Genomic DNA, 16,063 nt, shown 5'->3' on the forward strand with positions numbered 1-16,063 from the left:
GCGTAAACTGTTGGCGCTATATCAATAAAGGATAATAATAATAATAAGCCATAAAGATGTTCCAGTGCTGAAACGTTTTGAAGTCTGCTGATCAGGTCATGTAATGGAAAGCCAACAGTTCTGCTTCTTGTACATAGAACCCTAGTTCTGCTCAAAGCCATCTGGGGACAAGGTTAGTTGTTTGAAGAATTATAACCCACCACTCTGCATGTGAATTAGTACGGACTCAAGAGGTAATGATTCACAAGTCACTTTGTTACTGAAGTTAAGCTTTAAGACTTTGTCATGGCATAAGAGCAACCAGCTGAACAGTTATCAACGCCTATCGCTACTTACTTATGTTTTATACACAGGTTTCACTTTAAATGCACCTTTTAGAAGTAACTTGTATACTGGGTTTTGCAGTCCTTTGGATATATGTGCAGCACACATTTGTCTTACTTGCTTAAAACAGGCAAAGCGCAATTGCCAAAATATAACAATAGGCACACATACACACTTTGGCACAGAGGATGGCACTGAAATCTGAGTGTTGGCTTTCCTATTTGTACCATTATCCGGTGGCTAAATGCGCCTCTACTTTTAGCATGGCAGTTATCACCAATATGGAAGTGGCTTATATCCAAAGATATATAATGGCAGGATATATATATTAAAAAAAAAAAAAAAGGCAAAACAAAGATGTATGTGTGATAGTTACATTAGTTCTTCATTCTTTCTTCTCACTGCTTGTTTGTCAAATTAAGAAGAAGAGGGTTCAGTCAGTATCTTTTCACAGACTTATATGATCCATTTTTTCAAAGTTTATTTTGGCAAAGATGGGATGGAGTCTGATGGTTTTAAGCAGTAGTTGCATCAAAAATTAATTCATTTATATGGAGTTATTAACATCTCTGAAAATGACCCAATATGGCACTTTTTGTAAGAAAAGAAAAAGGGGGTATCTGAAAAGTAACCATCTCTGCACTCCAAATCAGGATCTGATATTGCTAGATCTTCTGTCCTGCTTTCCATAACTGAAAGGATTTGAGTGGGTATGATCAGTCTCAAACTAAGAATCCAACAGTGGGCATAACCTTATACTCAAAAGTGCATGATAAGCCAGATCAAAGATATGTGAGAAACACTATCTTCTGTGTGACAAAGAAAATAAGAACAAAAAGAGCTTTAATGTATCTTCAGAGAGGAGGCTCATGACCGGATGTGTTATGCTTCATTTTGGATGGATCCTAGGAATGCATGACAAAATAAAGAGCGAAGCAAGAGATCCATGAGAAGTGCATTCTCAAGACGTAAAAACAGGAGAAGGCCAGAGACAAACCTAAGACATTCTGTCATCTGCTATCAGATGAATAAAGTGCGTAGAAAATACTGTAACAGTCCTAAAATACACAAATATAGGAAATGCAGCAAGTCTCGGTTGGGGTGAAAAATGCTGAACGTCACTGGAACAGCACTCTCTCCTCATATGTACACGTTCAGGAACAGCTACTTTCTTTTAAGTGAGTCCTATGGAAAATTAAATGGAGTGTGCAGACACCTCCGACTGCTGCCTGATGTAAGTCTGGAAACTCTTGTCACCTATAGGATGTTGTCTGTAGAAGAGAAAAAAGCTGCGCTGAGAATCACAGAAACAAATAATAATAGCGATACAGAGGTGCAATTTTAAAGTTACAGTTAATCCAACATTTTTATCTATTAAATATATAACTATATAAGTATAGATCTATATCCTACAATCAAAAAAGTTGTTTAGTTGGCTGTCTTCATATAGTAAGATGTAGTGACCAGATAACATCTCCAAGGATTATAAATTTCAGCACATTGTTATACTAAATGTAGATGTTGGCTATGCCTTAACTACGCGTTACAACTTATGACTTTTTTCCCCAAACCACCCAGGTGAATGTTAGATTGTTGCTCACTGTAGGTCAGAAACAGGTAACCTGCCAAACAGGTAGCAGCCAATAGTAGGCTGCTTTGAGGCTGGTTTTAAAGTAAAATAATGGGAGCAATGATAAATATGGAGCACCATATGATTTACTTAAATTCTCTGCAGAATATGCTTGACAAGCAAATAGCATGATGTGATGGCTCTGACTTACTGGCTTCCATATTTAGTCTTCTCAAACTTATCCCTCTTGTACTGCGCATGCTCCTCCTGTAATCGTTTTACAGCTTCAATGATTTGACATAGTGTCTTATATGTTTCACGGGGGTCCTCGATCAGGAAGCAGCTGTACTCTTCCTGGTCAGATCCAACATACACAGACTTACTTCCACAGGCCTCTGGAAGGTTAAACAATACAAATAAACAGTGATTTGCAAAGGAAAAGATCCAGAAAAGATAATTTACAGTATAAATGATATCGTGCTCTGTGTAGAGCAATGGAAGTTTGAACATTTACTAAAAACTAAAATCAGACATACATATTTTTTCGGTTGTGAATAAAAAAAAAGATCTAAACGGCAACGTTTGTTTTCCCTTTACAAAAAACAAAGATCACATATATTGCTTTCAATAAAAGGTGGCCCTTACCTTGCATTTCCTCCATCTTAGACATATAGGTGTTAAACAGTGAGTAAATGCGTTCTGTTTCCCTGTCGCCATCAATGACAAGCTGTATGTTTGCTGGCAGACCCCTGCAGAAAACCAGCCAATAAAATATATTTTTTAAAAACACAATACATAACAAGCAATCCTGTTAGTCAAGTAACCGTGTAGAATTTCATGATACAGGTGATACACTGTTACTGTAACATCTCAACACTCAACTTAAGGCAAGCAAACAAGATCTATCTATATAATATTTCCACCTTCTGTTGCATCTTTGGTTTGTTTTTGGCATCCACTGCCCTTTCAAGTGAACGTACCATCTGACACAGGAGGACATTACAATTCTGTAATTATGAATTTATAGTCTGGCCTTTGGAAATCTGTGATAAAAAAAATAAAATAATCTGCAGGCACCGATGACCTTATTTTAGGGGCAAGCAAACAAGAAGTGCCTTTCCCGAAAATGGTTGCCATGAGCTTTACTTCCGTTGCTCAACGCTTACTGGTTGGGCATATAGATGCTTTCCCCGTTGCATCCAACAGGCTTCCTTAGGTGCTTCAGAGTTTGTGTTGTATCTTTTTTTTGTATGAGAAGGACAAAAGGAGTCAAGCATATACGGAATACAATTATATTTTTGTTTTCTTACACATTTTGTGTGCGCGGCACTCTATACTTTCCTTGTTTATTAAAAATAATAATCGGGTAAAAAGTAAGGGATGAATATGGCCCTTTAGAAGAAGATAAATTGGGTCCTTATTCAGCAGTGACACCTACTGTGTAGAAGAAATTCTAAGTGAAACTGCAAAACAAATGTGTTCTTTTTCCATTTTATTTTTTTTTTACATATTATAGCTCAATGACAATGATAATAGTATAAAATTATATATCATTTCTATAGTTTCAAAAGAAAGCCCTACCGGTTTTGAAAAAACAGGATGTCAAATTTTTGCGGGTGCATCAAACACGGGGAATCTTAACTAACCCAACATAAGGTACTAAAACGCCTCAGTACTGAAATGGTTTACCGCGATATTGTATTGCTCCAATTTAACCCTTAACCTTTCAAAGGAGAAACATAACCTTGTGTATAAAATGCTTCCTCAAGTTTTAGTGTATACAACTACTAGAAATAGAACTACAAATAGAAATGAAAACCATCACCCAATAGTTGAAGACATCTGATCCATGGCAGACTTGTTAGTTCTGAAATTCCTGGCCGTTAGTCACTTACCCTGTGCAAGGAGTGCATCCTGGTGCATTTTCTGAGGTAGCCTTGCAGCACAACCAGTGGCCATTAAGGAAGGCTGAGGGATGATAAACGGCAAGACGCTTCTTATTGCACTGGCTGACTTTGGTGAGGATGTCTATCCAGTCTTTGGCTTCCACGCAGTTATTTGCTTGGATGTACAGGGTGCGTACTGGCTGGATGACCTGGAACATCTAGTGTTACAAATGAAAAAAAGGAGGCTTTGGTGACCCAATTTTAGGGGCAAGCAAATGAGAAAAGAAGTGTCTAAAAGTGTTGCTCTGGATGTTTATTATTTAAGGAGGGTCTGATATATTGCATCAGCTATGGGTGGGAAATATGAAGAGCAGTGTCCACTTCCACTTGTACATTGTCAAACAGCAAACAAATGGCCTTCTGTATTAAAAATACTATAACCGCACCATCCTGCCATCCGTTTCCACTATAGTATCGAGTAAAAATACTCACGTTCTTCATCTTGAAAGATTCCTCCTCTAATTTTTCAACTGCTAAAATGTTTTCAATGGGAATACTGCAGAGAGGATGATCGCCTGCTGGAGATAAAGGAGTGGGGAGAATAATCATGGTCATTAGTGTTTTTTAAAAGGAAACTTGGGGCATTGCCTGGCCAAAGTCTGGCTTTCTAAGCAAATGATTCGGCTGGGGGAAGAGTAATCACCGATAGAATTTAACTCTATATGCTGCTCTGTAACCTATGCAGTCTCACATATAGGATCACTGGGGATACGGAATTCCTATCCCTCTAGTGAATTTTAGCATTCAGTGTTTTTTCTATGTATTTACAACATACATTCGCCTCATTTTGCTCACTTCTTCTAACTGGTACACATTTTGTTAATTTCTGCTTTAATAATCAGCCTTGTAATTGTATTACATAGTCTACTATTGCAAAACAGTATTGGTTATGAAATACAGTACCCATGTTTACTGCTTCCCATCTGTTAAATAATCCTTTACCAAAACTTTATCCGACAGCATTATTGTAAATGATAAAATGTTTGGGTATTTACCTACCAAAAAGTAATACAATAAGCTCTACCCTAAATAAAATCATCACCCAGATAAACTAGGCAGACTGTAGAAACGTTTCTGTATTGCATGACAAAGTTGTTTTCCTAGATACTGCTATATTCCCATTACATCAATCATTATAAGAGGACACTTTATTGTTCCTGAAATCTTAATAAATGCACTCTTTTCCAAGTGAATACATGCAGGCTGATAAATGTGACTGCACTGTATACAAAGGGATGCCAAATATGTTACTCATTAAAGTCAAGATCAAGGTCAAAACAAAAAGTATTGTGAAGAAGGACATGGTTCTGCCCCTTATGACAAGAAGTTGGCCTAGTTTTCATGAAAGTTAAATTGGGTTATTGTAACTTAAGAACAATCCTGACACTTTAACAAAGATCTCTGAATGCTTTCAGATGAGATCATATTTAATTGTAGACAAAGCGAGTATCAGAAGATGTCACATCGTCAGGGGATAATGCTGAAAAACCAAACGGGGAAGCGGTGGCCTGAAAACTGATACTTTGTGTATAGGGAACTGGAGAATCTGTTTGGAACTGTCTACCTGGTGTCCTCATGTGGGCCCCACAGACTTTGCTATGGCTCCAGCCTCCCTGGCACCTTTATTATATGAACCATAGCTTCATGTAACAGTCAGGGGCATCGGCACACCTGTGTTTTCATGGGTGGTCACCCTATCAAAATGTCGCTGGTCAGCCGTTTGGTGAGAAGTAGGTTGCCCAGTGGTGGTTCTTCAAAATATAATGTTACCAACTCTCAGATGAAACATGTTTCAGAGAGGACAGCATTTGATTGCTTTACCTTTACTTTTCTGATATGTAAACTCATGGTTCGTAAGGCGGAACCATCTCTTCTTGAAATTTTTCATTCCAAAGCGTTTCCTCCCCTGTGCTCTTTTTATCATGAACCTGTTGGAATTAGACAAATGCATTTACTCTGAGCATTTCAATAAAATAAGGCACACAATTAGCTCTACTTAGTAATTTCTGGAATAAATACATTCCTTTCTAGTGCCATGTCAGGGTCCTTTATTTTATTTCAATAGGGCTTTTAGTTTGACTATAGGTTTGCAGGAACATATGCAAGAGTTTTTTTTTTTTAAAACAATGTTTGCTTTACACTCTTCACCTAAAAGAGGTGACATTCTAATTAGCTACCCAACATACTGACGTCTGAAAAACTTCAAGATTCCTGCTGCAATCCATTCTTTCTTGAAAGGTTTTGTCAATATTACATCAGTGTCCCGACATACCCTATACTATTTGGTATTTTTCAAGTGTAGCACCACAACGCATACTTTTGAAGCATGTAGGAGGCAAATGTGGCCGAAGTGTCTACATCAGGAAAAACGGGCAGACTAGATGGTCTTATCTGCAGTCAAATTCTTTGCTTCCAAATATGGGGCAGAAACTGTGTGAAGGGCGCCATTAACATAATTGTCACAGAGGTGGGCATGATATTTTTCTATAAGCACCTTTAACATCCCCACTCCCTCTCAGATAAGATTTGGTTCCTTAAAATCACTATCATTTCTTTTTAAGAACTATTTTGGACCTCAAAATCTTGGAAAGAAAATCAAATCCTGTTCAGAGCAAATGCTCTGAAAAATCCCCCTCGTTTTATAATCCGTTTAAGTGTGACTCACACTTACCAGTTCCTCCCTGCAGTCACTGCCGATTGGCTGCAAGGAGGGACAGGGAGAAAGGGGCGGGGCCAATTGGCAGTGACTGCAGGGAGGGACAGGGAGAAAGAAAGGGGCAGGGCCAAATTGCTGACTGGCCCCACCCATTTCCTATAGCGTCCACATGGCTCAAGAACTCATCTAACTGTGAGTATAAAATTAATATTTGGGCTGCTGAAAGTTAGGGTCAGTTATAGTTAATAGGGTGTTTAGGGTTAATTAAGGGGTAGTTATAGTTAATGGGGTGTTTAGGGTTAATTTAGGGGCAGTTATAGTTAATGGGGTGTTTAGGGTTAATTGTGGTTGATGGGGTATTCAGGGTTAATTTAGGGGCAGTTTTGGTTGATGGGTTCTTCAGGGTTAATTTAGGGGAAGTTGTGGTTGATGGGGTGTTTAGGGTAAATTTAGGGGCAGTTATGGTTAATGGGGTCTTATTTTCAGGGTTAATTTAATGCTGAGGGTTAATTTAATTAATTAATAAGGTTAACTTAAGGTGCAGTTAGAGGTAATGGGGGGCAAACTGAGGCTAATCTAAATCCTGGGGGCAGTGAAGATTAACCCTCTATTTATGTATAAAAGTATTGTGTCTGTGAACGAGTCTGCAAATCTATGAGTGCACTATGGCATATCAGGGGGGTATATGGCATACCTTGGGAGGATGGAGTGACATATCTGGGGGTATAAGGCATATAGGGTATATATGGCATATGTGGGGAGGGCAGGGTGGCATGTCTGGGAGGCAGTGTGGCATGTCTGGGAGGCAGTGTGGCAGGCCTGGGATCAAATGTGCATAATGGGGGTGGGGGACAGGTTGGGAAATAAAAACAAGAAATGCATTTTTATCAAAGTTTTTTATTCTGTTTGTTTTTAACATCCTACGTTACTTTATTAAATTATTTTAAATAAATGAAAAATGTAAATTTTTTTATCCGATTCATCGAAAAAATAATCAGCCAACTAATCGATTATGAAAATAATCGTTAGTTGCAGCCCTACAAGTTTGCATAGGTTGCTTTGTTTTACGAGTTTTGCAATAGCATGTTAAGAATGCCATCTTCATTGGCTTGTTTAGTTCAATGTACAGAATTGGGAAGTCACACGATTACGGTTTTTGGGGGTCTTGAGATTTAAGAGCTGCCCTTTTCTTAGCAGGGTAACATACAACTACCGTGCTACGCTACTTGTACAAAGATTTGTAAAGAGAAGTCTTCAGTGAAGACTTTCAAACATGCAATCAGCATTTCCATGTAAACACAATATGAGCTGAAGGATAGAAATAACATTTTAAATATTGTATAAAAAAATTTGAACATGACAATAATTTGAAAAGTTTAAAAAGCTAAGATTTTGTTTTATCTTACCCTTCTTTAAGGAGAATGGGTTGCTCTATGCTTTTATGGTCCCTTCTTCCAGAGGATGAAATCAAATCCAGAAACTGCAAAAACAACCAGATATGCACATTAGGTACAAACACACAAGAGCTTAGTATAAATGGAGAGAAACTAATAAGCTTTCTCTATTGTGATCAGTCAAAGATCAACGAAAGAATTCATAACTACAATATTGCCTCTTTCCTAACTAGCTTATCAAGTCTTTGAGAACACTTTCACAATATTACCCAACAGAATTTATTGGTGATATATAAATACATGTAATGTAAGGGCAGAATAGATAACTTACATTTTTAACAGCATCTGCATATTTCTGTTCATTAAAGTAGTCATAAAAAGCAGCCATATAAGTCTCCTTGAAGCTAGCCTGCAACACGAACAGAGGGTTACTGTTAAAATTGCATTAAAACATCTTTAAAACATAGCCTTGTCTCAGGGAGAGAACAAAAAAAGAAATGAGCGCTAAAAACACTTACAGACTTGGATTTTGAGAGGCTACCCAAGGTCTGTATAGTTTTGGAGATGAGTGTCAACGTTCTTGATGTCTGAGGGTCCTACAGGGAAGAGTTAATACAATCATTAAATCGATGTAAGTATACTTCATAGCCATCTTAAAAACACATTTCTTTGCAGTATTAACTCAACAATAGCACTAAAGCTACTAGCAAAGCTACTGCTCCAAATTGAGCAAGTAACGGCACTGCTACAGTAACATTACAGAAAAGTGGTTTATTTCTGATGGAAAGGTAACTATGATACATAAAAAATAACCGGCTTCCACCAAGTAGGCTGCTGATAATAATGTACACAGAGATCAAAATATGTTCCCAACGCCTGCAGCTTGTAATGCATTCGGCACATTAATGTTCAGACTGGCACAGAGTGCGCTCTGCTCGCTACAGGAGATCCACCAAGTCAGCTGAGAGGTTATTGTTTCCAGTTCTGAGCAACGAGCCTTTCAAGCACTTACTGGGTGGTGAGGTCTGAGCTGGAAAAGGTTGGGGGACAGGATGGCAGGTGCAAAGAACCGCAGGAAAATGAAGCTGCTCACAGCGGTGTATCTTACATCAGGGTCATCTGAGGCCGACGGGGAAAAAAAAAGAAACAGAAACTCGTCACATGCTCAGTGTCTGTACAGATTAATGGCAAGAAGCATTAAATAACTGAAATCGTAAACACTGTTCTGAATGAAAATCGGGAGGCTACAAGTAACTGGCATGTCTTCACATTCATCCGGAGCATCTTTGATTCACAACATCAGATATCTCACGTTCCACATATCACTGCTGCCATACAGCTATGTGCATCGATCACGTATAGCTACGCTGGCTTTTGTCCAGGTTGTCTCAGGTTAAAGAAGACAGGGGTATTTGTTTACAATACAGCACATCCTATATTTACAGGAGGCATTGAAATGGGTAGATCTGATAACTGAAGTAATAACACTCATTGTACTGTATGTATCAAAGATTTAAAAAAAACAAAAAAAACCCATAACTATATATATATGTAACTATAAAGCTGCTTGTGTGCATGGTGATTGTTCCAAATTCATGACTTCCTAGCAAAATGACTGTAGGTATCCCTCAATATGGCTGGGACTTTGGGGGTTATGTATTAAAAGGAATGTAGTGATATATTCCTGCTGGTTGGACCTTTTTCACTGGTTGCTTCAGTTTTTCCCACAGGGCAAGTAGTTTAAGAGTGGGTTGCCAACTGACTGGTAATGGACTAGCTTCATCATTTTATTTAAAGGACACGCTGGTTCCCAGCTGGATATCCTTTTGCACAAAGAAGGCTGTGTTATGACAGCTTTGCCTTTCCTTTAACAACAGGCAATAGAATGTAACAGTGCTTCCACATGGCGCTGTTACATTTAAAGGGACACGCCAGCCATAAGCACTTTAATGCGTATGATAGCTACGGGGTCCCTTTAAGTTTCCGTTGTGTTCCATTTACAAATGCATTGGGGGATTCTACAGAATCCATCATACGTATTTGGCCCTTTGGCCACCCCCAGCTACTTTCCATGCTGGAGATATTTTTGCCCAAACAGATCTCCCTGCATGTGATATACTCCGCTCCAACTCATTGTGTATAGTTTTTCCAATGTAATTTGGCAAGCCTACTTCTGATACATGTGAGTGAAATATAATATCTAAGTGTTCTTATCATTTATTTGTAATATCTACACATTTCCGTGGAATGTTTAAAATGTGTAGCATATCACATGTCCTGTTTCATTAGTAAAAAAATATATATATTTCCCAGCCTGCACTTTGAAATTGGCTTTGAGTGATCATAAAGCCTTGCTTTCCATGACTGAAAGGAGTCTGGTCGGGCTTGGCAGAGAGGTGTTAAAAAAGCTATATGTGATAAAAAGCTATATTATTATTATTTTTTAAAAAGTGAATATTTGTAAGTTTCTTTTTTTCTTTATCGGTGTTGCGATCAAGTTACTTAAGAAACCTGTTTAAATAAAAGTGAACTGCAGAAGAGAAACCTAGGTGTGTGATTATTTTTCCTCCATAACACACAACCCCAATTTTTGGCAAACTTTCCAAACTTAGCAAGGGCGATAAACGATAGCAGGTATGTTAAGCAACCACAAATTCCTTTTCCCACTCATGTCTTGTGAAAATAATAAATGGAGCAAGTACAACACAAATCTCAGCAAAGCCCTTTGATACGATGACACTGTTTTTTTTTTAAAAATCACCCACATACCTTGTGTTTGTACAGTAAAGTATTTATTTTGTTTGAACGTGGGTATTTTATTTTTTTTCTTACCTTGGAAACGTTTGGCAGCTGATTCCCTCAGAGAGAAGAAAATATCACACATGACAGTGGGGCACCTCACTCCGGACTTGGTAATGACTTTAAATATCTGGTCAACATAACTCTTTAAGTTCTCCTACAAGAGGGTAGAAAATAATATATATATATTTTGAACAAGACAGGAATGTGCATGCAGAAAAAAAGGTTGAAAACACCAGTCTGGTTCCATTAAGTGCTAAATTAAAAATATGTGGGTGAAATTTTTTTGGAAAAAATGTATACAACATACATATTGTTGCGTTGCACTTTTAGTGACCCAACTTTAATTCCACAAGATGTAGAGTGTCTTCCTACGAAGAAGGGAACTTTGAGGAGTGATGGACATGGTTGTAACCTGTCTATTTAAAGTCATTAACAATAGTTTAATTTAGGGTCTAAGGAAGTGTTTACTGGCGGATAGAGAAATATTTTAGTGAACAGACTTAGATAAGGATTTTTATTTTACAAAAATGAGTAATGAGTTTTATGGGAATAGTATGCAGATGTAACACGATGCTAAATATTATTCGATGCACACGTGGTCTTGTGAGACAATCCTAAAAAACACACAATAAATGTGTAGTCATGTCCATTAGTTATTTTGGAGCGGGAAAACTTATTTTGCTCTGGTCAATCACCAACAGCCAGTGCATGTCCCTCTTGTTGCTGGATCCATGATTAAAACAAGTGGCATCCTAACTGGGCCACTGGCACATTAGCCAGCTAGACAGGAACAGGGCTTCCACCTTACTACACAGTTACATGTTCTAAATTGCTTTTCCGCCCCCAGTTGGTCATGTCACGAGAAGAAGTTTACAATACAACTATAAAGATATTAAAAAAACCACTAGGACGTTTATTACATCTTCTCCTTTGGTCTGGAATTTGGATACCAATGAAGAAAAAGGAAAATATGGATGAAATGCCCTGGCTAAACCTTTGGTGCACGCCTTAGAACAGGCAGATATACATCTCAATTGGTTTTATTTTATTTTAAAGGGAACATTTAATAAAGATTATTACACAACACATAGACAGGTTTTATCTCAGAACCACCAGTTTTGGTGAGGCTTGCTAATAATCTGAAAAACATCCGCATTCTTGCAGACTGGACCACGCCGACCTATGTTAACAATGCTGTAGCAACTAGTTTTTCTTGAATCCAAACTAGTGTGTGCACTTTCACCACAAAACAGTAACCAGTACATAACCTGATGCAAAGTCAATCGAAAATCAAAGGTAGATGACCAGCTCTAGATTGTTTCTTACTGAAACTATGAAATTAAAGCTGCACTCTAGCCCTAGGAAGCACACCACAAGAATACTCTCTGCACATGCTCAGTAGCCCACCCCTTAAAATCAAAAGGATTAGAAGGATCATGCGTATGCTTGCTGACCACGGAAACGTGAACTCGGACTCCTACAGAGCATTTGCAAGTATGCATCCCACTTACAGTTAATAAAATGAGACAAAAAATCTCATATTTGCCACCTTGGGCAACTGATCACAATTTAAATGATAGCTAAGAACTCGGCACTTAATGTAGCAAACGTAAACCTTTAAGGCTCCTACAGTAAGGAACTGCCTAAAGATTAAAAAAAACAAATGTCTTACCTTGTTGTTCTCCAAATTTTCTCCATCCTTCAACTTCACTGGATCTATCTCGCAAGGCTTATGGAACTCACAGATCTACATAAAGGTTAATAAATAAAAATTAGCTACAGAAAATAATACTTGAATTGGATAGAGTGTATCCTACTATAGTAAGATTAAAGAGCCAAACAAGAATAACAGATGCCTCTATAAGAGGTCTTAAAATAAAAATGTAAAAACCCTACAAACTCAGGGACACATCCTCTGGAGCATATTTAGGGTGTACATGGATAAGCCCGCCATGTTTATCCTACAACTTGGGATTCCAAAGGAGTGTAAAGACTGGTTATTTGCCACACTTTTGTAATTCATTTTATATATAACAATATGTAGAATCACATAAAGACGCAGAACATTCCATTTGTATCAACAAACTATGCATTCCAAAATAAAGCCGAGTCTCAAAAATGCAAAATTATATTATATATATAATTCTATTGTATGAAAAGAAACCTGGAATTCTTATTATTGCTGTGATTTTACTCAATCTAATCATACAGTGGCCATACGTGCTCCTGACACCTCCAGATGTCCAGACGCACAGTGCTTAGGGCACAAAGATAGAACTTAGCGTTTCAGTTTGTTTGATTAATGCCTTAGAATGATGGGTTTCAACTTTAACATTTAGCAAAATAGAAAAAAAACAGCTGTCCCTTTTTATTATTATTTTAAATGACTAATGGCACATTGCATAATCTTTGATTCTATTTTGCGCACTAAACAAGCAGAAGAGTTGAATTGCAAAATACAGCTTATTTATTTAAACTGTGTCATAAATTTAGGTAACATAAGTAGGTGGGATATGTCATCTGTTTATAAGTCAGTTTATTGATGACTGTTTAAAAAGGCGGTAGCTCTCCAGGGTATGATACTGTGCAAAAATTCCCACAAATCTGGAACCATTTCTACGTATAGCGGGTTACAGTGCCAGGGCAGGGTTATCACATCAGCCATTTCTTTAGGGGGGGGGGCAAAGATGATGGATTCATGCTAGTCATGTCCCCTTGACTCACCTTCATACAGTATGACATCACACCCCAACGCAAAATGACCAATATGGTAACCCTACGCAACGGGTGTGGCTGCCACTGAAAAGGGGTTAAATCCTCAGCCTCACAAATGATTTAGGTTCGACTGCATTAAATAACCAACTGCGAGCACTAGAGTGATAAACAGCTATAATTAGTTACATGCACAGTTGGCCAATTCAGCTTACAAACGCTTAAACAACTGCTTCAGGCTTCATAATAAATAATGAATGTTCGCATGACATTCTTCGTTTTCTGCACAGACCAGATGTAATGGGTTTGGCAAGGAACTTTTTAGATATTTTAATTTATACCCTATGGTTTTTTTCCTTCCCTAAGGACTGGTCACTTCAGCTCTTAGGAACACAGAATGAGCATGTGTTTTGACAAACAGGCTGCATGTAGGATCTTTTTACAATAATTATATATATATATATATATATATATATATATAATAATTTTTTTTAAATAAATACCCTTAGTCCTTTTTGCTAAAAAAGCTCCGCTGAAATCCATATGTGTTTTGATATATTTCCAGGGAATCACTAGGTTTGATCAAAATGTGTAAGGTACCAAAGGAAAAAAAAAAGCAAGGATCGCCTTTAGATTGACAACTTGGTATTTTGGTGAATAAAAGAAAACCTTGAGGGGATACGGAAAATAATCCTGTGAAAAAGTGATAAAGGCATAATTCCTCAAGATTGTAAGATTGTGAGCAGGGCTCTTTCCACCTAATGTATCGGTTTGTCTTCGATTCTCATCTTGTCACACCCCTTGAATATATGTATTGTATTAAGCGCCGCGTAAATTGTTGGCGCTATATAAATAAAAGATGGGCAAACATGAATTAATAATTGCTACGAGAAACTTGCCAGGGAGATTAGACGTTCCATTTTAGGCCAACTTTCTATTTAGTAAGTTTAGCGACAACCCACAGACCTGCTCAAATATATATACCACTGTCAAAGAAAAAAAATACAAAGAGCACCAAACCGCTGACATCCTTTATACCTCAGACTTTCACTACAGGTCCCACGTTAAATCCCACTATAAATGGAAGCAATAAGGCTTCTCTGGTTTCGTTTTAAGTGTTACGGTAGAGAAATGTGTATGAATACGGGGCAGGTCCTGTGAGAAAGTGTGTATTATATAAACGACAGGTAGTTGTGATTACAACCAATAGAAATAGTATCAACATACCCCGAGAGATTTCCCTTTAGAGTCATTCCACTCCACTTTAGCATATCATAGCAAAACCTAGTATCATGTGCCATGCTGAGAAAGGCAATATTATATTATATTTATATATAATATATATATATATATATATATATATATATATATATATATATATATATATATATATATAGACATGCAGATGCATGGGACACTATTAAAAACCACAGCTGTCTTGCCTACATCTGATTTAGGTATGCACTTTCTTCTGCTTAGCAGAATGCAGGCCCTTATTATATTTCATGTACGCCACACACTGATCTTCCCCAACTGGTGCTGGAATTTCTTTCATTAGGGTTTCAGTCTACAGCTAGAGTTATGGAAGGCTGGCGGTACAGCAACCATAGCAAAATGTCAGCTGTAATATCTTATGAAATATTACCAGAGATCAGAGGACAGGTGGTACGAAGGCTGCAAATTCCCCAATGGAGAGATTGTTGCACGTAACCCTTGAGACTTCAAAAGTGTCCTTAAAATGATGTTCTGATCACTAATGACTGATGTTATCACTTGTTAAATACAAACCCTTGCTACTTTCATCAAACTAGCTTTTAGAGCAAGCCAAACCCCATGCTATCTCAGGATGATCAGCTTCTACAGAATGAACGAGTTAACATAAAACCTAAGTAGTTTAGCATTCAAAGTCTCCGCAATTATGAGGAACGGATGAGTAACACCTCAGCTTGCTGCAAGCCCCTCTCTCACTCACGGGGAGAAAATGAACCTCAGACTGACTCACAGATGGCAGGCTACAGGGAGCTGTATTTACCTCATCTATAATTGGCTTTAGCGTAACCTGAAGATAATGCATCCCTGCCAGCTTCATCGTCTCATCGATGCACTTGGATGTTAACGAGTTTCCTCTAAATATGGTGTTTGGATCTCTGAGAAGAAGAAACAAGAGCTCTGTTTAAGTCAAAGTATTTTAACATCACAAAGTCATGTAAACTAGAGACGGCATATTATAAGAATGTTATTCATTCAGGCCGCATTACCGTAGCCACAAAAGTCCGTTCACCAGTAACGGATAAGAAGCTCTGGTAACCACTAGAATGTTGCAATTTCTCATGATTGTAGAACTGAACAGAGTCTTCCTTGCTGGCAGGCATTTGGTGCTAGGTGAATCGCCGTGCCAGGTTCCCTTTTTCCTCCCCTTTTTATACAGCATGAATTATCCAAGCTGCAGATGACAGGGCACGTATTTATATTGGCAGGGAAGAAGAAAACCACATAATAAAACGTAGGGTGAGGCTACAGCAAGGCAACTGATACATGGAAGTACAGTGAACAGACTAATAAGCGGCTGCGAATATTGCTATTCAGTCGCAGTGCCAAGATGATTTGGCTGCACAGGAGAGCTAAAAATAGTGTGTTGGGATCTTCGTGACCTTAGCTA

The 16,063-nt window shown here is 37.9% G+C and overlaps 1 protein-coding gene across 1 annotated transcript in view; it reads right to left on the reverse strand.

Moving 5' to 3' along the window:
• Positions 1–1,519: 1,519 nt before the first annotated feature.
• LOC149289210 (ras GTPase-activating protein 3-like) overlaps positions 1,520–16,063 on the reverse strand; it is a 55,945-nt gene continuing 41,401 nt past the window's right edge. Inside the window, exons 11-23 of the mRNA XM_089490848.1 lie at positions 15,437–15,551; positions 12,365–12,439; positions 10,723–10,846; positions 8,903–9,009; positions 8,409–8,486; positions 8,222–8,299; positions 7,903–7,976; positions 5,662–5,768; positions 4,273–4,355; positions 3,790–3,998; positions 2,540–2,643; positions 2,106–2,289; positions 1,520–1,595 (exon numbers count right to left, since the gene is read on the reverse strand). Of these exons, the coding sequence (XP_089346974.1) occupies positions 1,520–1,595; positions 2,106–2,289; positions 2,540–2,643; positions 3,790–3,998; positions 4,273–4,355; positions 5,662–5,768; positions 7,903–7,976; positions 8,222–8,299; positions 8,409–8,486; positions 8,903–9,009; positions 10,723–10,846; positions 12,365–12,439; positions 15,437–15,551 (1,414 nt within the window). The remainder of the gene's footprint in view (positions 1,596–2,105; positions 2,290–2,539; positions 2,644–3,789; positions 3,999–4,272; positions 4,356–5,661; positions 5,769–7,902; positions 7,977–8,221; positions 8,300–8,408; positions 8,487–8,902; positions 9,010–10,722; positions 10,847–12,364; positions 12,440–15,436; positions 15,552–16,063) is intronic.

The sequence above is a fragment of the Sceloporus occidentalis genome, unplaced genomic scaffold (assembly GCF_023333645.1).
Source record: "Sceloporus occidentalis isolate IW3139 unplaced genomic scaffold, rSceOcc1.0.p SCAF_47, whole genome shotgun sequence".
NCBI classification, from domain to species: Eukaryota; Metazoa; Chordata; class Lepidosauria; order Squamata; family Phrynosomatidae; genus Sceloporus; species Sceloporus occidentalis.